General features: G+C 45.7%; 1 protein-coding gene across 2 annotated transcripts in view; it reads left to right on the forward strand.

The window, feature by feature from the left end:
• The window catches only part of NUDT13 (nudix hydrolase 13), a 632,694-nt gene that overhangs the window by 499,714 nt on the left and 105,540 nt on the right, over positions 1-27,440 (forward strand). For both annotated transcript variants that reach the window (XM_078643092.1, XM_078643093.1), the window contains one exon: positions 12,327-12,438. In XM_078643092.1, the coding sequence (XP_078499218.1) occupies positions 12,327-12,438 (112 nt within the window). The remainder of the gene's footprint in view (positions 1-12,326; positions 12,439-27,440) is intronic.

Below are 27,440 nucleotides of genomic sequence, written 5' to 3' on the forward strand. Positions count from 1 at the left end.
CTTCCTTGAACCACGAAATGTTTCGGGACACTTCCTCCGCTCCTCTACGCGCCGTTACCATGGAGCCATGGTTGGCGGTGACTGTCCAGGTGCCCGGCTCATAGGCTGTTTGGAACTTTCCTCCCTGGCGCCGGCTCCGCAGGATGACTGTCACCCCCTGGCTAAGCCTCCTCGGGGTGGCTCGGCATCAGACACTTGCATCTTGTTTCTGTCGCACTCTTCTCTCTTGCGCTTCCTCGACGTCCAGTTGAGGTGGTGACCATCCCGGACAGGTGGGGAGTAGGTCACGGCGGGGGCCATGGAGCATGAGGGCCTACGGGCTTCGCTGAGTGGTACAGTGAGGGGTGCTTCGGTATTCTCCCAAGAACTCGTGGAGCCTTCGTTTCGGTTCTACTTGTTCCACCACCGCTATGCGGAACATCTTGTTCAGAGTTTGCATGAAGCGTTTGACGTCCCCGTTAGCTTGGGGCCATTGTGGGGTGATGCGGCGATGCGATATGCCTTGTTGTTGGAGGAATGTGGCAAACTCGGCCCCTTGGAACGGGGGACCATTGTCACTGCGTACTTCTTGAGGGAGACCAAACATGGCGAATATTTTTTCTAATACCGGTCCGACGTGGTTGAAAGCTGTCGATGTGACGGGTTCTACTACAGGATATTTAGAGTATGCATCTACAATAACAAGGGTGTGTTTTCCTCCTGGGAAGCTTCCAAAATCCACACGTACTTTGGACCATGGGACGGTGCAGGCTTCTTCAGTGATAACCGGGAGAGGTTTCTCTGGGCCTCTTGTCAATTGGCACAGTGAGCACCATCGAACATATTCTTCTACCATGTCTTCAAGTTCTGGGAACCAGACCTTTTCTCGCATCCGTGCCTTCATTTTGGTTATTCCCTGTTGTCCTCCGTGGGCTAGTTGGACGGCCCGGTGTTTGAGACTTTGCGGGATCACTAGCCGGGGTCCTCTCAGCAGGATGCCACTGCTGGTGGCGCTCAGTTCATGACGGACCCGCCACATTTTTGTTAGGGTCTTGCGATCTTCCGGGGTCCACGAATTGGACTGGCGGAGGTAGTCTGTCTACGAACCTTGTTGCACGACGGCTAGTGTCTTGGTATAGACGGCATCGGTGGCAGCCGCCTCTCGTACATCGTCTAGAGACATGCTCTGGGGGCATGATGCCAGAGCTACCAGGTGGGTATATTCTTTGACGTTTTCATCTTCCTCCTGCTTCTCGGACTGAACTGGGTGTCTTGACAGAAAATCTGCTGGGTTCTTGGACCCTGGGCGGTACACCACCTCCATCTCATACAGACGGCCCAGCGTTCGATACGTGGGGGTGGATGCAGTACTGTTCCTTTGAAGAGGGGGACCAGAGGCTGATGGTCGGTGACAATGGTGAACGGCTGTCCATGGAGGTACAGATGGAAATGACTACAGGCCCACTTGATGGCGAGTGCTTCGCGCTCGATCTGGGCGTACCTTTCTTCTGTGGAGGTGAGTGATTTGCTAGCAAACAACAGGGCTTCACGGGATCAAAGTATGCGAGCGTGGCTTCCCCTAGGAGGTCGTTTTTTATTCCTTGGAAGGTTTCTTCCTCCTTTGGGCCCCAGTGCCAGGTTGTATCGGCTTTCGTGAGCGCCCGCAGCGGCTCGCTCCGGGTGGCCAGCCCTGGCATAAACCACCCACCGTATGTGGGCATTCCTAGGAAGCTCCGTACTTCCGTCGGTGCGGGGGCGTCCTTGATGGCTTGCGATTTCCTCGGGTCTACCTGTGTGTCTTCCTGGTTGAATACGTAGCCGAAAAACTCGAGGGACGGCTGGAAGAACTGGCAATTGTCCTTATGTAGGGTGGCTCCATGTCCGCTGAGGTGTTTTAGTGTGTCACGGAGGTGTTTGTGGTGGTCTGCGGCTGTTGCGGAGTGAATGAGGATATCATCGCTCACGTTCAATACTCCTGGCAACCCTGACAGTAGCTCCCGTATTGTGTTTTGGAAAACCTCGGCTACCGAGGATATCCCGAAGTTCAAACGTTTGTACCTCCTGAGCCCAAGGTGGGTGCTGAAAGTGGTGATGAATCTACTCTCCTCTGACAGGGGTAGTTGGTGATACCCTGCATTCAAGTCGATTTTTGAAAACCACTTGGATCCGTTGACATCCGCACTGATGTCATCCATTGTTGGTGTTATGTGGCATTCTCTTTTAATTGCTTTATTGGGTAGCCGCATATCGATACTCAGGCGTATGGCTCCTGACTGCTTGGGTTTTTCCGCGATGACCATCGGGGATACCCATGGCGTTGGGCCAGTCACTTTTTCAATGACCCCTTGTTCTTCCAAGGCTTCCAGTTCCTTCCCGACGAGCGGTCGCAGGTGAAAAGGAACTCTCCTGTATCGCAGGGTAATGGGGGTGACTGTCTTGTCAATGTGTTGCTTGATGGGGGCACATTTGATGCACCCGAGGCCTTTGAATAGCTCGGGGAACTGCCCAAGGAGCTCTTCCACCTGGTACACCCGGATTCGTCTCGCGAAAGCGATTCGCTTTAGATCTTCGGCAGTGTGGCTGCTCAGGAGGGTGTCCGCTTCCCTGTCGATGACGTGGATTGTGGCCATCACCTCAAGATCGTCTGCCTTGATAGGCACCGAGATCTTTCCTTTCAGCGGCAGGGGCGTGTCTGCTCCATATGCGTAGATCCTTATTTTGGATGGTACTACAGGAGTGCGAGGGCGTAGGCTTCGGTATTGTTGTAGGCCCATGACGTTCACCGTGGCTCCTGTGTCGATGACCGATTTCACCTTGGTTCCCGTGACCTGCACTATGCATGTGGGATGTGGTCGGCGGCGTTGCTTGAGCTCCCTTGCGAAGGAGACGATGTATACTTCTTCGTCGTCGTCCTCTGAGGAGTCCTCGATGGTTGGTAGGTGTTTCACTGGTCTTCCCTGTGCGTGGCAGGTGGTGCGGTGTCTGTTACCAACAGCTGTCGAACGGCTCGCGTTGGGGGCTTTTGCCATCGGACTTCTCGGTTTCTGTTCCGCCACCTACAGACAGATGCAAAGTGATTGGGTATTCCGCAATTGGTGCAGGTTTTCCCTTGGGTGGGACAGTCTTTAGCCGCATGCGGCTCATTGCCACAGTACCCACATCTTGATCTGGAGGCCTCTCCTTTAGGTCCTCTGTACATGTCTCCTCTGGGCTTGGTCCTTACAGCATCGGCTCGCTCTGTCTTGATGGGGACTGGCTTTGCATGGGGCTTGGTTAGGGCGTGATCCATTTCATTTGCCCTAGCTGCGGACAAGCCGTGTGATCTGGCTAGTATTAGTATGTCCTCCAGTGAAATTCTTGGTTTGGGCAGTGAGTCCTCTTAGGGTCTTGTCGCGGCACCCCTGGATTAGTTGTCTCCTGATTTCTTTTGGCTGGTCTTCGTCGGTACATGTGCTGGCCAGCTCCCGGAGGCGTGCGTAGAACGAGTCTATGGATTCTCCTTCCCTCTGGCGGGCTTGTCCGAGTTTGAAGACTTCGAAATCCGGATTTAGTTGCGGGTTAAAATGGCCATTTAGCGCTGTCACTGCTGCATTGTAGTCATTCGCAGCCCCTGTGTTGGGCAGGTGCTTGAAAAGTTTGAAAATGTCATCACCTGCATAGTGTAGTAGCAGGGATCTCTTTATCTCCCCGTCTGTTTCCCTGGTCGCGACGAAGTAGTTGTTGAGGCGGTCGATCCATGTCCTCCACCGAGGGGAGGCTGTCGCAGGATCTTGCAGCTCACTGAAAGGGGGCAGGACCCCTGGTGCTGCGTGCTGGAATGGGATGTGGGCTGGTGCAGCAGCGTTGTTGTTGTCTACCATGGCGCCTGGCGGTGAGTGTTCTTGGATGGTCTGGTCGGGTCAACGGACAAAATGGCGTTGGGTGCCCCACGTGGTGCTGTGGCGTGCTGTTCTCCTACTCCCTGGGCACTCTAGCGCTAGGTCTCCCCGCTTTCTCCTTACTTGGTGTGTAGGATGCTTAGTGCGCCTTTTTGTAAGCTCTCATTCCTTCTGTGTCCTTCTTCCTCTTCTGTTTGCAGCTGCCAATGCTTGCTGATCAGGAGACCACCTTGTCCTTCTTGTTTGCTATTTGCAGCAGCCATTGCGCGACTTACAGCTGCCAATGCTTGATGAGATGGGTACCAGCTGGGGGCTGGGCTGCTTCCTCTGGCTGGCGTGCACAGGACCGGTGAGGCCTCGGGCAGGTCAGACGCCCGGCCTCACGCTGGGAGCTGCAGATCGGCAAGGGCGCGGTTGCGCAGGGAGTCCAGTCTGGGCCTGACGGTGCTGGGAGCCGGAGACGCTCCAGGCAGTGAGGAGGTGCGCCATTTCACACGCGGCCGCCACGGAGGTGAGGGTGACGTGCGTGCACACCGTGAACAGGCGGCAGCTTCGGCACCCTGCGGCACACCGCAGCGCTGCCGCGTACAGCAGACAGTCGCACCACGGGGCAGTGCAGGGTGCGAGCGAGGGTTGGGCCCCCTCCGATCGTTGCTAGTGTGGTGTCGGCCCCTCAAGTTATGCACAGGCCTTCGCTGGGCCCGGAGGGGATAGTGCGGGGGTTGGAGCGTGCAGCGGACACAGAGGGACTACACAGTGTCGTAGTCGGAAGTCAAGCCCCGAGCGGCCGCCTTCTCTTTATTGATTCCCCGCAGGCCTTGCGGATGTGATGGCTGTGTGGAGGGCGACCACTAGACCGCCAACTATTACAGTAGCGTAAAACAAATGATAATTGAAGACTGACTAAGTGTATTTACAGAATTAACATAAGGAATTCCTTGAAGAAATTGTGTCAGATTTATGAAAACACGCCCAGCAAAGTTTGATAAGGTCAAAATCAGTGACAGAATTCAAAAGACACGAACAGACATGTGGAGCAAATGCCAGGTTAAGGACCAGAAGAGACATGGAGGCCAACAGAGTTTGCAATGAGCAGATTAGATAGGGCTGGTGGGTTTTCTCTGACTTCGGTAACTATGTATATCGAAAATTAGTGAGCTGGATGCCAGAAGCAGTAAGCTAATGAAATACCCTGTAGAAAATTCTTGAGCCATTTTCCATTTGACTTTACTCACTAACATACCTAAGCAACATTGACATGGTAAACAGGGAAAATCTCATAAAGTGTAGAAAATTATAAGAATAAACTTAGTCAAAACTATCCTTATTTTGACACCAGCAAGCAGAGTTGTCGAATTTTCCGAACGTGCGGCTAAAGAAGCTTTCCATGCCTAAACTAACCTCTTGATTGCAGCAAGGTTTAAGCTGTGACTTTTGCCGCAAGCAAACATGTTGAAGAAGCTCCTTTTATGAATGTGCAGAAGCGCCAATTTAACCTCAGGTTTTGTGGCAGAACTCTGTTTTAATAAAGTAAAGCAAAGATTGCACATTAAACATTAACTGCATAGAAATTGTCACAACATGTTTGCGTATATTAAGAAGAATGTTGCCACAGGCAACTTAAACTGGAGGACTACTACCTTGTATTCAAGCTCACTAAATAAAACACTGCACCTAAAAGACCTAGGCTCAAAACACAAGGCCTCCTTACGAGTGTTCCAGTGTGGGAGTGCTAATTCTACATCCGTGCATTTACCAATAGTGGGACCCTGGTTAACTTCAGGGTTTTGTAATTAATGAGGATTTTGAGTGAACTCTTAAGGACTTTAGAATGAAAAATGTCCTTGCTATGATAACAGAAAGTTTCAATTCCTTTAAGGACACGGAGGCTAGGATTATGCCATTCTTTCTTCATTAATTTCTCCGGAAGTCAATAAAACTTCAACAATGAATAAACTAATTTCCCAAGAATCAATGGGAAAGAAACATTCAACCAATCATAATGACACACAGTCCATGTAGTCCATCGTTAGTTTTCATGCCCCTTCTTTCTTCCTGTGACAATTGCTGTTCCAAATGTCGATGTTATTCTTGTTTGCTTGAATAACGTCCTAAAATGTACGATAAGGAAAGCGATTAAGATGATATAAATAACATAAAATCTGTAAAAGAAAAGGGTATATGAATATATTAGTTCATAACAAAAAAGACAAATTACGTAAAACATATTATTAAAACATTTTGAAAAACGTAGAGCACTAAATGTTATTTAAGAAACAATACATCTAATCAGAAGAAATTGTAAACGTTTACTTATTGCCAACAAATAAAACCAAAAATCCTCAAATTCCAGGGTGGGAAATCATAACCTTTGATAATGAGGAGGGATAATTCCAGCTTTCATGTCCTTAATAGAACTTACATTTTCTGTTATGATAAGTAGGACATTTTTCATTATTTATGTAAAGGTCGGAGGCAAGGATTATGCTGGTTTAGAGCTTATTAACTACCAATGAAGCAATATCTGCAACCGTTTTAAAGTAAAACCTATTGAAAAGTAGAATCAGAGGATTAATCTGCTGCATTTAAGATATCTTCCAATCGAGCTCCCAATGAGAAGGCCTTAGATGCCTTAGCCCGACCTTGCAGATTGAGCATCAAAAGCTTTAGCGTCAATCACTGCCTACTGCATTACCCAAGGACCCCATCTGGCAATTGTTAAAGAAGAGACTGCTTTGTGAGCTTTTCAAATGGAAATTAACTTTGATACTTCCCTAAAAGCGGATATGATGCCACTCTAGAATTACGTGTAGTTATCCTGACAATATTGAAGGGGACTAGGGGTGGATGATAAACTCCGCTCCACCAACGCAGTTTGCAAAGTTTCGTTCACTCCGCGTTGCACTTGTAATGCAGATCTTGGCAAAACTCCGCCAACCACTGCGTGATAGAGTTTTTTCTCGTGCGTGGCTCGCCAACATTAAGTTGGCGAAAGCAAGCAAGAACTTGCGTCCCCTAGCATGATTTTTGAGCGCTAGCACGCCACCCAGTAGGATTTTCTCTGCACGTTGCGACCGTTTGGGTTGAGAAAGATGCTGCTCGAGTAGAACATCTACTCAAGAGGCAGAAAGAAGCAGCACCCTGCGTGGTGCATTAGTGCTGATTTTACAGCATGGAACAAGCTTCTGGCACCACAAAGTCAGCACGAACAGTGCGACGTGTCAAATTGTGCCCAGAAACTCCGAGTTTTTATGTAACCACGCAGAATTCTACCCACCCCTAAAAGTGACCCTCTCCAAGGTGAATACTCTACCTGTAATGTCTAGTGCTCTGACATCTAAAGCCCTCCTACAGGTGACTAAATAAAGAAGCATTGCTAATTTAGCATATAGTTCTTAGTGTGACAAATATTTATTACTTTGCCAAGAAAGGAAAATACTTAGAACCAAATGAACATCCCAAAGGGAAGAATATCTAGGTTCCGGGAGAGAAATGTGAACCTCTCTGAGTAATTTCTTTACCAATGGATGCTCTTCCACTGGATTCTGATCAGTTGGATTATGTCCTGTTGAAATAGCCGATCTAAAGGTTCTTACTGACCTGTAAGCGAGTCCTGATCAGTCATGGCAGCAAGAAAATTCAAAATGTCAACAAAATCCGACCCCACAGGATCAACACCCGTTTGCATACACCAATGCACCCATTGGGAACATGCAGACCTAAACCTTTTTTCTGTTCCATCTTCCCAAGCCTTGAAAAATAGAAATTGAGCTTTTTTCGAAAGTCCAGGGATTTCCCATTATTTCCTGTAAACCCCCAGGCAAGGGCTCTCCAACCTTTTCTGAAGTGAGGGCTACTTCTGATCAATGAAAATAATTGTGAGCTACTAATGGCCAACCAACATGCGCATTTTTCTGAGCAAGCCCCCACGCCCAGTTTCATTGCCTTTAAGCCTAATTTTTTTGGGGTACATACTGTGGTTCGAACAAAATACTTAGAGTTCTCTAGGGAGAAGGAGATACCCAGTGGGTGAACAGTACAGCATGAAACCAGAAAACCTGGGCTTAATCGCGGCTCCCCTCTTCAACAAACTGTGTGAACCTGACCTTGTTAGTAACCAGCTTAGGCTGCTAGCAGACTACTGCAATCACCAGAAATACCTGTGGGACTTATAGAGCACTTCAAAGCTGTCAGCAGACTGAAAATCATACACTGTGTATTTGTCGAACTCCTCATCACCGCGCAGCGTCCCATAAAAAGATAACCGCACCCTGGTGTTCATCGGGCAATACATGGAAACACTTCCTACATAGGATCACGAACCAAAGATAAGACTCCAAACCACACACCCTACATGGCATAGCTTGCTGGCCATGTAGGTAAGTGCTTCAGGGCCACTCATTTGGTTAGTAAGTTCTATAAATGCTGCAACACAATGCCTACCCTTTCTTCATTATCACACATGACAGCACTTTGAAATGCATAACCTTAGAGTGTGCACTATACAGAATCTTTCCTGTGTGACTATAAAGCTCTGTGTGTAGTAAAAACAACCTAGACTACATATATGATGCACCTACGTGGCTTTCCTTTCTTGTCATCAGAGATGGAGGGAGTCCATGATGTTTAAAAACTACTATCATTTCTAAAAATGCCTCTCAAAGCAGTGATATGATCTGATATCCTGGATTTAAATTCTGCTGCATGTTACAGAAATACACTCTGCATTTTAATTCAATTCAATTTACTTTTCTATCGGTTAAAAACTACTTGTCCTCACACAAACCACCGTAGTCGCCCGCAGATAGCTAACGCTCCCGAGGGAGTCATAAACCCGTCCTAGGCTAGTAATGCGCTCCTTCCAACACCACAACCATACAAAACTCTCCCTATACCTCCCACTTTCTCTCTTTTTCTGGTTCCTTTCCTGCCACTGAGGGGGTGGACAATCAATGGCCGCGAACTGGACAAAATCACCGGCCACACGAACTCGTACAAGCCTTGTTTTTTCTTCTTTTTGTATCGCCTTACTTCTACCCCTGTAAGTGCAATGCACCTTGTATATATAAATTCAATAAAAAAATACTGGAAAAAAACCCCAAAAAAACTATTAAAAGCATATATAAAACGTTTCATACAATGGAGTTCAGCACAGTTTCCAATGTTCATCCGGCATCTTTAGAGCTCTTCATAAGTTCAGTAAAACTCAATAATTCAGGATTACATAAAAGAAGTGAAAAGATAAAACATACCAGAATAAAATCAGTCACAAAGGGGCTGTTTATAAACATTTCAGACTTTTTTCCCTACGTACCAAGATTGTGGCAAAGAGATATCTACTAAGACTAAAGACTATAGTAAGAGCTGTATCTGAAGTTAAAATTCTTAGTGCTGCTTGGCATTTCTTAGTCCCCATATTACGATACATCGGTTTAATCCCTTTCCTTATGGAGGAGGCGTAAGCTAGATAAGAAAATAACACATGTGCAAGATTTTCCTCAACATTTAAAGTGCATAACGTGCAATAATCCTCCCCCTCAACGATAGGACCAGATGACCATCTAGTCGTATTCGATTTAATCTGTAGGATGCAAAAGTTAAACGTTATGTATTGATTTTGCCAATTGGGGGTGTAAAATGTCCAAATTTGATTCAAAGCGAGGGGATGATTTAACACTCAGAAAATTTGCTGTTAGTGTGCCCAAACTGGAACTACACTGAATACTGTTTAGAACATATTTCCAATAGGTTTGTTTTAAGACCATCTTAGAATTAACTGTTCAATCAATCAATCAATTAATTAATACCTTATTTTGCATTTAAAAAACAAATGCATAAAAAGTTCAGATACAAATATACAGACATATCAATAAATTAGCATAAGTTATCATGAAAAACTGATATCTAAAAGAGAAAACATTATTCATAGGCCCTTAAAAAGTAGCATATATAAATCACCTCGCTAAATCATCTGTATCTTAATACATTTAAAATTGATCGTAGTGTGCATATTATGAATAATTTAGTGTTTAATCAGATATTTGTTAATCTGTGGGTTTTAAATGCTGCACACAAGAACAAATCCACTGCCAAGCAAAAATACGGAGTCTCTAGATGTAGCATAACACACAGGGCTAGATGTACGTAAATAGGATTTACCGATTCTAAAATACTGAATTTTACCCATTCGGTATTTTAGAATCTGTAAATGCTATGTAGGTAATGATTCGCTAAAAATCACCGAATCGTTAAGATTCGGTATTTACCTAATCGGTATTTACCGATTCAGTAATTGCCATTCATTCCTATGGGCCTGGAGGCCCATAGGAATGAATGTCAATTACCGAATCGGTAATTACCGATTCGGTAAAATAGGGAAAGAGTCAAGGGTGGCAGGGTGTCACTTTGACACCCTGTTGCACCCCTGAATAGTGCTTGTGTGCACATGTGGCACACATACATGCTCTAAGGGCATGTATGTCTGTCACATGGCACAGTTGAAAATGCACAAATTTGCATTTTCAAAGGTATTCTTTATTTACCAGCAACTAATAATTGGTGGTAAATACCGAATCCTTAAAGCACAGGAGCACTCTTTAAACTGCTTCCTACATGTCATTTACCGATTCGGTAAATAGTGAATCGGTAAATACTGATTCGTTATTTACCGAATCCTCCCCTACATCCCAAATGCCCAATACCGGTTGGTACGTTACCGACCGGTATTGGGCCACCTACATCTGTCCCACAGTGCGGTAACATAATTACGCAGACCGAATTTCTTGAAAAGTGGCATTATAAACCTTTTCCTCTCTGTTTAATAAACATGGCAAAAATACAGTGTGTGTGAAATTGATTGCTTTGAGCGAGAGTCACATGGACATCGTCCCAGTTGAGACTCAGAAAACACATTAGCTGGATAACCCAGCATTAAAGTTACATAGCCCAACCGAAGCCTTATTAAATAAAAACGATGCCAAATATTAGTCACTCACGCAAGATACGAAGATGGGCCGTGCACCAAGTAGGGTATCTTATTATAAGCAATTACCATGGCTTGATCCTTATTTCTGTGCTCCCTTTCTTGTGTACATTTCTCTAAAAAAGAATTTGTTAATTTTGCCTTTGAAAAGGCTTCACATTGCATGGGGTGACCATACAGGGCCCGACCCAAGAGATTCCAGAGTACACCTTATATAGTTCAGCCGTATTGTTTTGTACCCATAAGCCAGTTTCATCACATCATTTATAATACATCGGTTTATCTGTACTGCCTCCCATTTCAAAATTGACAACCAAAGTAACAGAGGGGCCAGTTTGATTGTATTGGAAATTTAGGGTGAGCCCAGGTATTTGTGTGAAATTACATTGGTACACGCCTTGGGGACAGACAGTAACCTTTTAGTTAACCCATCCTCTATTTCTTGAAGGGTGTCCACGTTGGTTATACCCTTGATTACTGCCCCATATGTAGCCACAGATAGTTTTTGCCTGATACATTTTGACCATCTCTGGTATTGGTTTGTTACCCAAATTCGATGCAAACCTAAAGATTGCGGCTGTGCTTTTATTCATCCGTGTAGCCCTTGAAGACACCATCATTTTCCAGTCTAAACTATCATCAAAGATGATGCCTTAATATGAGAAATTAGCTACTATATCAACTTTTCTCTCTGCAATAGCATAATTTCCTTTCTTTTTACTTTTTCCAATGCACATGATATAAGACTTTGCTTTATTCACATGTAGATCAAGGTTTTCCATGAAAGCTACATAATTAGAAATGTTCTGCCGTCGAGTGGTATGTCATTCATGATAGAGGAGGATAAAGTTGGTTACAGTAAGCTCATATTTGGTTCCAATTTTCGCTTTGATTAATTCTTATTGTGGCCTTTGGAATCTGGCACACAGTTTCCTAAAGAAACCCAGGGGGACCTGCATCAAAAATAGTGCCCGTTGACATCTGAAGAAAATGCACTTTAGAGAGGATAGCTCTCCCCTGTCCATCCAAATACCAATAATAATTCAGTGGCCCATCTTTTGGAGACCTGTGCCATTCAGGGTGGAGTAGTACATCTTGGGTGATTGACATGGTGTCAGGATCAGGTGATCAGCGCTAAATTCAGCTGTAAATATTTTCTCCAGGAGGTGAAAATGTAAAATCCGGGAAGGTGGAAGGATCAGGGGAATGGCTTCTATATTTTGTATTATGGGAGTTCACCTTTAAATAGAGCTGTAAAGGGTAGAGAAAAAATGTTTCTCTTTGCTCTGTCCTGCACCTCTAACCATTACCAACATTAGGCAAACTAGAATGTATGTTTGTTTGATGTCAACTCTGGTTTTGAGATCTTGTGGCATCATGCATGGAATAGCTTATTTACTAGTTTTTTTATTACAATATACTATGTATCAGTGTGATGTCCCTTAGAAATAAATTCTCTTTGAGGAAGTTCTCTGTGATCTTTTCAGATGTCTCCCGTGATCATCACTCTTGTCTCAAATGAAGAGCACTGCCTTCTCGCCCGCCAGGATTCCTTTCCCAAGGGGTTGTACACAGCGATAGCAGGCTTCTGTGACATTGGTAAGAAAGTGAGTGAGCTGACAAGCCACATAAACACATGAATCAATCTGATCTGTATTGAAAAGCATGTTTATTTTATTTACTTGATAACTAATAAGGTTATTGCAACTACTGACAAAGATAGTTAAATATGCTATAAAATGTTTCTTCTTTTCGCACTCTTTTTGTATTTGGGACTGTCCATCCATTTTAACAACTTCCACACACACCTAAGGGGCGATTTGAGCGACAAGACCAAAGACTTAATGCTTATAGACCACCTGGACGTGTTGCCCTAAAGTCCTTTCACTGTTTGATGCCGAATCCACCCTCTGAGTGACGTCAGAAGCCAAACGCCGCGCTCCTGAGGCGAAGGCGAAGCTGCCGGCTCTACAGCTGATTGGAGGCTGACGCGGCCGGGGAGACCTCTGTGACCTCCGGCTCCGGCTCCAGCTCAGCTCGGAATCTACTAGACAACAGACGCATCCACCGCCATACGGAGCCCACGGCGAGGTGAGGCAGTGGTCTGCAGCGGAGCCGAGGCCCCGCACCTATCCTCGGCCCGCATACTTGGCATATTCGGCCAGGCCCCCCACCTCTACCTTATGGGCGAGACGGTGCGCCAGAGAGCCAGTGAGCCAGCGAGCCGCCTGGTGAGAGTGAGTGGGAGAGGGTGCACGGAGCCCGCTGTCATGCTGCCGCTGCAACGGTCAGTCCTGCCAAGCGTCACGCAACAGGTGTGACGCTCACGCATTTCAGGGCGGTGATCCGCATCACCGCACTGAAATGCATTGTCACGCATTTTCGACCTGTGCCAGGCGCGCCAGCGGCGCTCCTCTGCCCGGGCTCTCTGTGTCCTGAGAGAGGTGCTGCCAGCCGCCCGAGTGCCCAAACAGTTAACTGACTCTGTTGCAGCTCTCAGCTCTGAGAGTGGCGTGCTACAATGTATCTGAGTCTCTGCCTGCTGTCCGACTGAGGCTCCTGTTGCCCTGGAAACATATGCGCAAATCATGGTGCGGGCGGCGCCAGCGCGGCTACTCAGACTCTGTCCTCACAGTCAGTCTGGGGGGGGCCGGGCTGCTCTGAGTCGGATACTCAGCTGTCAATCACCGTGTGGCGCACCAGGGGGCCGGGATTAATCTGGATGTGCCGGCCGCGATATTGCCGTCACGTCCGGGTAAGTAGGGGGTCAAGTGCTGCGGAGAAGTGGCGGGGGATTAGCGAGTGCAGGCTGCGCGGCACGAGACACTGTCTCTCTGAGCACTATGATGGCCGCGCGCCCCGCTTACACTTCAGCTCGCACCTTGACCACCTCTGGCAGCTCCTCAGCAGAGCCCCGGCGGCGACAGACAGACTCACAGCTCTGGCCAAGCCAGGCCGAGGTCGGAGGACTGCGAGCGTGGCCGCGTCGACTCTGGAGTGGACAGAGCTGGATGAAGCAGCAGGCACAGCTGGCAGACTCGTCAGAGTGGCCAGTGTTTGTTGCACATCGTGGCTGGGTGGGCAGCGCCAGCAGCTGAGCAAGTCGAGTAAGTCAGTCACTGTCACTGTTTTATTTATTTATTTTTATGTTATGCACTTTGCAGTGCTGCGTCACACGGACAGTTACCCCGGGTGTCAGAGAGCGCTTCACAATTGGAACAGACAGACAACTGTACTGATACATGAGGAGAAAGTTATGGGGCAAATTATTACACAAAAAGCAAACGTGTTACATGAGGCATTGCAAGAAGTGACAATCGTGAGCAAACAAAATACAAGAGATAGCACAAACGCATTACAGAAAGTGGCATGCGACGCGTGCAAGTTATAAAAGCGTGCAAAGTAAAGTAGAGCCTATAATAGTGTAATAAAAGGCAAACACTCAAACACAAGAACAAACGTAACGTTACGTAGGCAATGGTGGCACTGGTGCAAGTGTCTAAAGCAAACAAAATATAGGAGGTAGCAAGCGGCCAGTATGTTAAGAGAAAAGTGACAGGCCAGCCAGAAGGTAAGACACTCACTGTCACACAGCAGCACCTACGCAGAGAGGTAAGAACTGAGCCTTCAGCATTATCACAGCCCATTCCCCTTGGACCTTCTACAAAGAGCACTGTGTCAGGTATTCTACTTGCCTGGCCGTAGCACCACCGTGACCTTTACTAACATGAGTCATGATGCAGTGAAACAATAATTTCACATAATAAAAAGCATCGATCTGCGGGGCTGCTCTGTCTGATCATCCTTCCGGAGTCAGAGAGCCTGCTGCCTTTAGTCCTGGTTTAGTTTTACCTAATACCTCTGCAGCACGTGTTATCACAGCAGCTGCTCTGAGTGTCATCTAGGGCTGTGAATAGTGGGTATTATCATCAAGTCCGAAGTCGGGTCAGTGCATGGACATTTACACTCTCTTCAGTGTTCTTTACAGTGTCTTTTTTTCTGATTTTTGTAGTGGCCTGCCTGAAAAGTACTGCTGCTGAAAAACATAACTTGTGTAATTTCATGGTTATGCTTTCGTTTACAGTACAGTCCGGTTACAGGAGGGAGCAATAGGATTAGTCTCCTTCCATTGCTGGTGCTCTGCAACAGTTTCAAGAAGTTCTTGGAGTTTCTTGTTACTCAGTTGGCTGTAATTTCTGATATTTATAAGTTTCCCTCGCCTTAATTGCATGATTTTTGCTCGTGATAAAGTGTCACTCATAGTCGTTGAAATGTCACTCATAATTTCACTCAAATTTTTAAAATGTCACACATGGCAATCTGAAACCTTGGCAGCTATGAACGGTGGTAAAGGTGGTAAAGGAGCAAAAATCCCAGAGCGGCATAGTGAGAAGCGGCGACGGTGGACAATGACTTGGCACAGGCGACCTGGCACAGGCACTTGGCACGTGGCAAGGGGTCCGAGCTCAGGGGGGGCTTTCCCCTCTGTGAAGAGCGGGCCGGGGATTTTCACGGAGGCGTCCCGGCTGGACTGTGTGCGGCTAACCAAGGAGGACCATGTGCAGGAACCTCGGACCTAACTCTGCAAGAGGAGGGGAAGGCGATCATCTCCTACCTGAATGCACAAGAACGGGAGGACATGCTTGCCACTTACTCACCAGACCAATCACAAAGGGAGCACGTCACGCAAGAGCCCCAACGGGACCCACCACCCACGGACTGAATCAAAAACAAGTCAAAGGCGGGTGCGATCGGGAATAAACAATGCATCAGTAGTTGGGCTTCTCTATTAAACACAATACAACTGCCGTTGAAGCACTTCAATACCAGTTTGAAAATATGGAGATCCAGTTTTCATTATTGAACACCTTGGCACTCGTCATGGCAGGTTTCGATGAAAAATTAGGAGACCTGAACGCCCTGATAAAGAGAGCTCAATCTGACACCCACCTTAGCTGCAGCTGTAGCACCCTGCCCTCAATGCTAAACAGCATAATAAAGGACATAAAATGTGCAACCACTGGAACCACAAGCAATTGCCAGGACAATCTTCACACCACGTGGGCATAGTCAACGGTCAATCAACAAATCCCTTAAAAAGTAAGTTGCTCTAAGGCAATTCACAAGAGAACATTAAGAAGACACGTGGGCTTGGCAACAAAGGTGCTCACAGCTAGAAGGGGCTCAAGCTCGGAAGCTTAATGGCAAACAGTGTCGCCAACAGAAAAGGTAAGGGCGCCATCAGAAGACCCCCACAAATGCAACAGCCTATTTCTCCATTTTCTCAGGTCATCACAACAAACGGGACATTAACACAGGCAGATCAAGCCCACAAAATCAAGCCCCGCGGTTGCCCAACAGCCCTAAAAAATCTCCAGAACAAGGAGGAATCTCACCCTTGCTAAACATAGCTAGGGCACATGCGGAAAACAGAGAAGAAAAAGGACAAGGAACCAGAGCTAGCCCTCTAACTAAAAAGCCCTGCAAAGGCAAATGCCAACAGCTGCCACACTGGCAAGCTCTTACAGGAGAGCCTTTCACAACACCCAAAACCCCTGACGATCCCCAACAGCCAAATGCATCTGTAGATTGCTCAGGGGTCCGAAGGTTTGCAGAAATAACGGGCAAATCAACCAACAAGAATCTAAGCAACGGGCAGATTGGGGAACGCACAGGAAACAGAACTAGGCCAAATTGGGATTCACAGCTTACAGAGGATAAACAGGCCTCCCCATCGACCAACGACCGATCCAGTAGGAGGAACCCAGACAAGGAGGACCAGAACTGTGCGCAAGCCACAAAACAGACACCCGCTGAGCTAATAACAGCCAAAACAAACCCATCAAATTTAATGCTAAGAGCATCAAGCAAACGAGCTGAAACCCAGCCAAAAGAAGCAACTGGCCTCACACACCAATCTGTACCGACGGCCACTGCCACTGTTCATCCCCCGGTGTTACACCAACTAAGAACCATGCAGCCAGAAACACAGGCTATATTCTCCCACCCCCTGTACATTTCCAAAGGCCATCAGGAGACTCTCAATAGAGGTAACATCATAAGACTAACAAAGGCAATTTCAAATCTTGCTGGTCTGAGCTCAACTGATCTACTCATCCGCACTGCAAACCCTCTAAGGCCAGAGACCACAAAGGCAACGTGGAAATCAAGTAAAATTGCAGAGAAAATCCTAGCAGAACAGGGCACTTTTCAACACTGGGGTATTGACATCTTCCCCTTCCAAAAACCAGGGTATCCATCTCCCTTATTACCATGCAACTCAAGTCCTGCACCAACAACACATCATGCATACACAAACTCCGTGCTCAGAGGGGGTCTGGGAAGATCTCCACAACAGAGGGCCAGTGGGTCGCCGGAAAGATTCCGGACAGCATCAGCCTCTCGGAGCCAATCAGCACACAAGGAACTAATTACCCGAACTGTAACTACATGTGCAGAGGGGTACTGACGCTATCCACAGGACGAAGGCAGCAGTAGAGCAAAGGAGACCCCACTCCGATGATGCTTGTGGAACATCAATGGCTTAGCAACAAAAATAGAGGATCTAGACTTCCTGGGGTATGTCAGTGCCATCAAAATAATCATGCTGCAAGAAACCTGGCTCACGTACCCACAGCATATCCAGGGTTTATGTGTTTTGCCACACCAGCCACAAGGGGTGGTAAATTCGGTCACCAGTCAGGGGAGCTTGCTACCTACATGTCTATGATGAGCATACCTTCATCAGGGCTCGGGGACTCGACCTCAGCAGCAATTATAGCAGTCATAATCACCATCGTCCTTCAGGGCGAAGAAACAGAGGTGGGCTTAATCAACACATATAGTCATCCAAAACAAAAAGCGAAAGACTCAAAGAAGCTCACAGATCAAGTAACAAAGTACGCAACAGAGATGAAAACTTCAACGTTCGTCTTGTCAGGGGGCCTAAACCAATACCCTTTCGGCACATCAGAGGGAGAGGAGGCTTGCATACAAACTGAAATCTATAACATCCCCACCCAATGCGCACCAACATATGAAAGGAAGAACCGCAAGAAAAGCCGCCTCCTAGCAGATTTAGAACATCTAAACCTCCGAGCGCTTAATGGCAAATTCCCAGTTGAATCATACTACTCCGCAACAATAAGCTCCATACTGGACTATACGTTTGCAAGTCGCTCACTGTTCCCACACATCATGGGGTTCAGAATGGAAGACAAGGGGGAGAACGACCACTGTCCACAAGAAATGCAGTTAACAGCCACCGCACCTAGCTCTATTAAGCAAGCTCTAACCCTGGGGCCCATCTACACCTCCAATTTAAGAAGGATCAAATGCTCAGTAACTAACACAGATCCTCAGGCAGAAGCTGCAATCGAACTATTTAAATCGTAAGCGACAAGCTCAAAAGACCAAATTGCCTAATGGGGACAGTTCACGGTTACTCTTTTAGAACGTCATGCCGCCACTTCAACAAAAAAAGACCACTTCCAGGCCAAGCGCCTGGGAAACAGAATACCGAAATGTCAAAGAGATCGCCTTAAGCTCCTCAAAAAATCAATAAACATCACAATGCGCAAGTTGAGAAGACTTTCGGGTGACGCTAGCACACGCTTACTCTTGAGGGACTAAAGGTCATCACTCAAAAAACTGAAATGGGACATCAACAAAGACCAAGAGAATGCAACCTGGGCAAAACATCTATATGATCTGAATTGCAATGATAGCGCCCTTTTGGAAAACCGTGAATGGGATTATCCACCCTCATCACGAGAGCATTTTGTCACATATATTGGAAGAAATCTGGGTGGAATTTCTCACTAAGCACTTTAACAACCAAATAGGAGGCGCTGAAACACAAGATCCTAACAGCTGGCCAACAGAAGAACAATTAGGAGTGCGGCACAAAGAGACGCTGTAGCTGAACATGCCAGTCACAGAAGTTATACCACCTTGCAAAGCTAGCAGCCCACTGTCACTTCTAATAAAAAAGCATATCTCCAAAGGGAGGAGAGAAGGGGTACCGGGACCGAACGGTATCCCGCCCACACTGTTCAAAGCCAAGTCGGAGGACTGGGCTGACATCCTCCAACCTTTTTTCCTGAAAGTCAGGCATTTAAACAGACTACCAAAATCATGGAAGGGCTCGACAATTGTGCCAATCCACAAAAAAGGAGATAAGGCAGAGCCAAGCAACTATCGGCTAGTAGCCCTGATAGATAATGAAGCAAAATAGTTTGCGGGCACCGTTCTAGAGGAGCACACAACCTGGCAAACAAGATAATATAGCTAAATCAGACAGGCTTTCTCAAAAAGGCGGGTACATCAACAAACATCCTCGCAATCTCTTTATTGATCGACGCAGCAAAAACATCCAACCTTCCTTTACACCTATGCTTTATCGATTTCAGTGCTGCATGCGACAACGTGGAGAGGGGCAGACTGTGGGGGAAGCTGGCGCGCTGGGGAATCCCACAGCCCATCTTAAACATCCTGTCACTCCACCACACAGACACCTGGGTGCAGGTGAACCTAGGCGTCGGCACTCCCCTCTCCTCAAAAGTCCCCTCAACCAAAGACCTGAAACAGAGTTGTATACTTGCACCCACTCTGTTCAACCTATTCATGGCGACCTCCCAAAGGCACTTGACGCCTGCAATTCACACTCACCCAAGCTAGGAGGCAAAACATTGACCAATCTTATGAACGCAGATGACGTAGTTCTGCTTAGTCACACTTACGTGGGTCTTCAACATCTACTAACGGAAATGCAGAACTATGCCACAGAAAACAACTTAAAAATGTATCTTAGTAAGACTCGGTCAATGACAATAAACAACAACAAAAAACGGCAGAGGAATTGGTTTTTGGGTGGCACTCAACTGGAATCATCACAGGATTACAAGTATCTAGGAGTTATAATTGACAAGGAAGGCATATTTACGCACCAAAAAGAGGAAAAAAGAAGGAGAGGGCTGGTAATAGCACTATCGATTAAAAATCTTGCAAACAAACTGATGGGGCCGACACTGAGCCCGCTTCTGAAGGTAGTCCAGGCCAAATTACTCCCGATTCCCTCGGCAGTGAAGCAATGCAGGGGAAAGATCCCATGGTACTAGACAGCACGCTGGTCAAAGCTTATAGGACCATGTTTTGCCTCCCGCATTACACTTCACCGGCTCAAATAAGACTGGAATTCGGACTCTTACAACAATCCCTGGCCAGGCACGGGTCTTACTTCATCTGCTGGCATAAGATCAGGTGTGCCACAGTGCTGTGGCACGAAATCCAACACAGGGAAACTTCCCAAGCGAAAGCTACCTTCAGACATGTTTGGAAACTACCAGGCTCATGGAGCTTTGGAATACACAACTCAGCCATCTAACTTTTAAAAAATTGGTCTGGAAATGCATAGAACAAATCTCTTTGGTGGAGGACAAGGCAACTTTCTCAGTTAGATCATATGCCTGGATGACTTGAATTCTTATAAAACACTTGCACCGCAAAAGTTCTTTAATCGGGGTTATCCCAAAGTTTTAAAAATGAAATTCCTAAGGCATAGCCTGGGTATCCTCCAGTGCACTCATCACATTCCACCATAGCTGATGGCAACAACCCAAAGCATGTGCTGGCTGTGTAACACCAATCAAAGAGACATCTTACACCTAATCTGCACATGCAAGGAACTGCACCAAGAACGGTTACAATTACTAAAAGCACCCTTTAAGCAGAAAGGCATCTGCACCAGGAGGCAAGCGGTGTTGGCCTGCTTTAATCTGGGGAATACACAACTGAACTGCAGATTGGTAAAATATCTTATGTTGGCCGAACAAAAAATGCCTAAAATGTAATAGTCCAATGGCGGCCACATAAGTAAGAAGTTGCCTGTGGTGCAGTCGGCCCGCAAACTGGGAGTGGCTTCTTTTGACCACATCAAGGAGGGAGCACTAGCACTTATTTGGAATACATTTTGAGCAGTCTCTAACAATTGAACAATATGCACTATATGGCACTTCATCACGTGCACACCTGGCATCAGTAAAGCATAGCGACCTCACTGCACTTTATCTTGTGAACCAATGAATCTCGCCATCGCCCCCGCTGTCAACTTATTTCTACTGTACAGTATTTTTTTTAGCATGCATTTTATTGATTTTATCAGTATATAATAGTAATTCTACTTTTTTTTTAAGTGTTGCAATGGTTTTTAGTAAATATGCAAAATAAAATTAAACTTGAATTGTCTTAATAGAATTAGGAGAATCATCTACAACACATGCCCTCTTTTATCAAAGGCTCCTTCTTCATTGCCTACAATGAACATCGTGATTTGATCATTCATGGTTTCACCTGTTTTATTTGTCATGCCTTTCAGCTAGCAGTTCAGTGACACACAAAATGTATTTGCTGCATAATCACCTGGCTCATTATTAAGTTTTGCAAAATAAACATCCAAACAAAAGGAAATGGGTATAATTGCCAATTGCTTGGTCACAATATTACTAATCACTCATTTACATCACTCAGTTTCCTTCTCTCTTCCTTTCCAACTAGTTGCCTCCAATCAGAGACTGGAAAGTATTCCCTAAGCTACAATCTCCATTAAGACTGGGGCTTTTCTGCCAACTCTTCTCTTGAACAGGACTCTGTGAAAGTTGACTAATTCAAACAACTTGGAGGTGATCCTTTGACTGTGGCCACAGCAGATTTGGGCTTAGGTCACATTCTGCTCACCTGGGCTCATATTTCAGCTCGAAAAAACGATTCTCCATCCCTCATGACTGTTTCTTGACTTTAGAGCTTGGTTCTAGAGGAATTAGCTAATGCATGCCTTGGCTTTTGTAAATTTCATGTTACTTTTATGTGTGTTATCAGGAAGAACTCCACTAGGCATCATTATTGAAGCATAGGGCTTCACTATACCACTTGGCTTTTGTAAAGAACGTAAACCCTTTACAGGCTTTCTTAGATGATGTCCACATTTTCACGATGCATCTGAAAATTTCTTGCTGAATTCTGCAAACACCAACCAGCTTTCCTTATTTAGAATATACCTGGAGACATCTTCTTTTTAAAAAGGTGTGCAGTTATGAGGCATGTTGATGGTCTTGACTTGAACACTTCAGTCGGGGACCCTTGTCTGCTGGGAGACCTCAATGGTCCCTTTTCCTCTTACTGCCATTTGAATGTATGGTATTGTGTGACATAGGCTTCATGATACACAACACAGTTTTCCTAGTCGCATAGTCACCTCAACACAAATTAATAGGGATCCATAAGCTCTCTTTTCAAAATAGCCATTTTTTATTTCCCATTAAATAAAGTTGTAGTGAGAACGATCCTTTATTCCTAGGGATTTGACAAAATTTCATCTAGACCAGTAAATATTTCTTCCAGTCCTTAAACCAAGATCACAGTCTTCCCCTGCTGAGGAAATTGAATGTTGCCAGAGTTCCTAATTTCTAGGTGGAGAGGATAACTACCTTACAGTATCAGATTCCCTTTTCATCACCCGATGCAACGGAGTAGCCAAGAATACTGTTGCCAGGCTGATAGTCTCATGGACATTCAAAATCCCAAACAAAAGGGGTTGATCCTCCTAATTTAACCAAAAGTTGAATCTGTATGTCTTTTGCAGAGATATATAGAACAGTAACGTGGGCTACAGCACCTACCTTCTGTAAGCATTACTCTCTTAATGCATCTTCCCACAAAAATGCAGTCCTTGGTCTGGAAATTCTGCACAATCTATATTGCTCATAGCGTTGTCTGGAACATGCTCTGTCGGCCTCACTTTAGTTTTGGGATTGTAGAGTCCAGTTCCCAACTAGTTGGTGATAAGAGAAAGCAGAAAAATTGAGCAAATAAAAATTAGAATCACAGTGAATCTGGTATTTTTTGTCCTTTCCCTCTTTTTCCTCTACAGAACCATCTACCCATTCGCTTGTAAAGCACATGACATATGATAACTATGCATGGCTGAAAAAACATATAGAAAGAGGGCTAGGAAGGTTGGTGACCCAGAAGTAGGGTGGCGTTCCGCCACGTGAAAAGGAAATATTGCTGGTGCCACAGTACAGAATGCTAAAGTGACAAGATCTTTTTGGCGATACCGTCTATTATTTTTTATTTCTGAATGTGCGACAGGCATTTCCTACTCTGTAGGGAGTGAGGGAGAGACAAAACTAAAAGTACTTGAAACTGACTTTCTAACCCTTTCAACCATAATCAGACCAGACAAAATGGACCTAAGAGGATGTTATGTTATGTTATATTATTTCAAATTTATAAGGCGCACAGCTACCCAAGGGTTTCCCGGTGCCGCCTGAGGGGAAGTTTTCAGTGACTTACAAAAGTGGACAAAAGTGGTCTCTTTCCTTTAATGGCAGAGGAAGTGAGTTCCACAGGGTGGGGCCCAGGCAGGAAAAGGATCTGCCACCTATACATGACAATCTGTGCCTAGGAACCGTGAATTTCATTTGAGTGAATGAGCGGAGAGAACGTGACAGGACATATTGGTGGACAATAGTGTTTAAGTATTCCGGGGCCTTGCCAGTTTTAATCTTGAACATATAGGTTTGAGTTTTAAATTTCATGCCGTTTTCAACCTTAAGCCAGTGATGGTCACGTAAAGAGCTTGAAATAGAGTCAGTTTTCGGAATGTGACAAAGTAGGCGGCCTGCAGCATTCTGTTCAACCTGCAACTTATGTATCACATCCTTATTGGCTCCTAAAAAGAGGATGTTGCCATAGTTCAAGCGTGAGATGACAAGAGCCTGGACTACTATTCTTTGAGTAGAGACTGGCATCATCCACAGACTTTTCCTGAGCCATCTAAGGATGCAAAAACAGGTTGCGGCCACCTTTACCACCTGGTGTTTCATAGAAAGCTGATCATCCATAATGAAACCTAGATTACGGGCTTGATGGGTGGGCTGAGGAAGGGCACCCAGTTCAGATGGCCAGTGTTGGGGACCCCAAAGCTCTTTAATATTCCCCAGTATCAACACTTCGGTCTTCTCCTTGTTAAGATTTAGTGAATTGGCTTGCATCCACCATGCAATTTTACGTAACCCTGCTTGAAGGGATGATGGTTTGGACGCTCCTTCAACAGAAAGGGAGAAAATTATTTGGGTGTTGTCAGCGTAAGAAAAAATCGCCAACCCTGCCTCAGCGGCGATGTCCACCAGAAGTTTCACATACATTTTAAATAATAAAGGGATAAGGATAGAGCCCTGTGGTACCCCGTAGGGGGATGTGTGGGTTTTGGAAGTTGCGGCTGAGGAGAAGACCTGATACCTACGATCCTCCCAAAAATCTGCCAGCCATTTCAGGGCAGGCCCAACCACCCCAATGGATCGTAATGCTTGCAATAGCACAGTGTGAAATACTGTGTCAAAAGCGGCACTCCAATCTAATATTATGAGTGCCACAGTGTCACCTGCATCTAAACGACTGTGCAACATCTCAGTGACTCCCAGAAGCGTGTTTTCTGTTGAAAAGCCTTTCCGAAAGCCTGATTGAGAGGGATGTAAGAGCCCTTGGGACTCAACATACTGAGTTAATTGCAAGTTCACATGTTTTTCTAGAATTTTAGAAAAAATTGGAAGCAAGGAAATGGGGCGAAAGTTAGACAGCGTTGTCGGATCAGCATTTGCTTTCTTTAAAAGCGGAAGAATCCTAGCATGTTTCCACTCAGGTGGAATCACGGCTTCCTGCAAGGATGCATTCAGTAGCTCCATGATCAACCTCATGGCAGGTAACTCAATTTTCTGTAACTCAGTGACAGGAAGCAGGTCTAAAGGAGAACCAGATTTGAGACTCCCTAAAATCTGACTAAAAGAAATGATATCCAGCGGAAGTCAATGTTCTAATTTACTCAAACAAGTCTCCTGTTGAACCTCCAACTGAAAATCAGTCTTAGATAGAGGAGGAGCAGCTAAAATTAGCTGTGTGGTAGTAGCGTTTGTGGTATTTAATGCAGAGTACATTTTCTCTACTTTATTTTTTAAAAAACAATGCAAGGTCCTCACATTGCGATTCCGTGAGAATCCGAGGGGAAGCTTGATTTGCTGCGCCGGAAAGTTCCTTCACCAATTTAGACAGAGTTTTAGGACAATTTTGGGCATTAGTGATGGTGGAACTAACATAATCCGCCTGGGCAATATTGCAAAGAGAATGATATTCTCTAATTGCTTGTTTGGAAGCAATTTTTAACTCAGACGCATAGTCCTTTCTCCAGCGCCTTTCCAATGCTTTACATTTGCTTTTTTCTATTTTTAGGTTTTGTGAAAACCAAGGGGCAGGAGGGTGGTGATTTTTCACCTTCTGAGTGAAAGGGGGCAGGCAAGTATCAACAGAGTTAGAGATCCAGTTATTAATCGTCGCCAGGTCTGTCATGGAGAGTAGGTTGGTAGTAGGGGTATTGTTAAAAAATTATTGAAAAGTTTCATATCTAGTTTTTCCCAGTTTCTTGAGTTAAACTTATTGCCTGAGACAGGAGCAAATGAATTGTTCAAGTCTAACGTGACCCTAAAGCCAACCAAAAAGTGATCTGACCAAAGGACAGGGAGAGCAGGAGAGCAGCATACATTAAGAAGGGTCGAAAAAATAGGATCCAATAGATGATCTGCCACATGGGTGAGGCCAATATTTTGAAGCAAAATGTTCATGGCTGCCAAATCGGTAATTAAGGTGGTGCTGACAGAGCAAGTAGGATTATCGAAGTGTAAATTCAAGTCCCCCACAATCGTGAAGTTAGCGGCTCCGAGCAGATGAGGGGCGATCAGGTCAGGAAGAGAAGCAGCCCAAGGGCCAGCCGGCCCGGGGGAGCGGTAGAGTAACATTCCTGAGAGGGTGAACTGGGGGGGTCAGGGCTAGTTGGAAAAGCATAGCCTCACATCCCTTGAAGGTTAATTTAACAGATTTACATGTGTACCGATTGTTAAAAATAATTGCAAGACCACCACCCAACCCCAGGTTTTAAAATTCTGTCACATAACGGAGTGTGTCTTTGCTCAGAGTGCTATAATTTTGTAAATTGTGTTTGTTCCTGGAAAATACAATTATATTTACATTGTTCACTATAACGGCAGCCCAAACTATCCTGTAATCAATTTATGTGTGGTTTAGTACACTTAATTATACAGTAAACCTGCTAATTTGCTACAAAAGGAATAAAATCCATGGAAACCAGGGGTTCACCCTTGTAGTTGTCAATGTTTTTTTTTTCATTTTTACTAATTATCTATTAAATGTTACTGCCTCACATTTTTAATGGGTTGATTTTTTGACATTCTTTAACGATTTTTCGTGGTGCTATTTAGTTAAGATTCAGAGGCAGTGCTATATCACTGTTAACAAGGTACCAGAAACAAAATAGATTTTCCAGTGAAAATCTACTTTTTAGGTCGAAGTCTGCCAGATAGCACAGTTGTCTGGTTGAAGAAGATTTATTGGAAACTTGTTGATCGCTGACCAAAAAGCAACTCCACCTATAGCTTTTCCATTGGCTTTTTGTTTTGTCACTCTTATTTTCTTGGTTTTCTTTCAATGGTTTTATACGTTTTAGCTCGTCAATCTAGTCTTTGTCCCTCCTGTGGAGCATATCCTGTTAACCATATTACTTGGTTTCTTTTCATTTTTTTTCTTTTCCTAAAAGCACTCCATTAGAGTGCATGTGCGACCCCAATTCGCCCTTCCGGCTTCTCCAAGCACATTTCTTTTCATAACATTATAAAACTTTCATTCTCCACAACTTTGTCCTCCGAGTTGATCGTGTGCATGCTTTTACTTTTATACTTCTTTGCCATTCAAGCCGCTCGCCTGTTTGCTTTCACACCACATTGTACTGTCTCTTGTTCATTCTCTTCTACCATCCCTCCCTCAATGCTCTGTCTCCGTTTGCTTCCCTCCACATTCCCTCTGTGTTGTGTCCCCCCCACCCATTCCCTAAGTCAGGGCCGGCGCTACGCATGGGCAGCATGGGCAGCTGCCCAGGGCCCCAAGCTCAGTCCATCAACAGGGGGCCTCACAAAAGTGTTTCCCCACCTGCCTCACGCCTGTGGTGAGAACTGCGTGGCCCAGGGAAGGGCTGCCTCTCCCCTGGGCTTCGCAGGCATGTGTAGGAATAGGGGAAGAGGCCCCCCTCCCCTGTGCCTCGCAGCACTGGGCAATGGCTGTTAACCCCCAGGGAGGGGGCCCCATTGCAGGTTTGACCTGTAATTGGGGATGCCGTCCACTTCTTACCCCAGTGCCAATTAGCACGCATTTTGGGGCCTGTCAGTTATAACGATTTATAAAGACAAGCAACTCTCACTCTTTCAGATGCTGATGAGCTGCAAAAAGAGATGCTGGTCAGTGGCAGAAAGGAAGGCATTGTAGCACACGAGGGGGGCATGCACCATGCAGGATCAGGAGCACCTTCCGTAATTTAGATGCAAATAGCTTTCAATCTCTGCGTTCCAAAGAGCTCTCTCAGTCCAGGGGCTGTGTGTCGGGTCAGTTAAAAATGTTAAGTGTTTTGCAAATGTTTGGCAGGCTCCACTGGTGGAGAGTTCATAGTGTTCTACTCCTCATTTCAGTCATGCATGAATGTTATG

This window comes from Lissotriton helveticus, chromosome 5_1 (genome assembly GCF_964261635.1).
Source record: "Lissotriton helveticus chromosome 5_1, aLisHel1.1, whole genome shotgun sequence".
Classification (NCBI taxonomy): domain Eukaryota; kingdom Metazoa; phylum Chordata; class Amphibia; order Caudata; family Salamandridae; genus Lissotriton; species Lissotriton helveticus.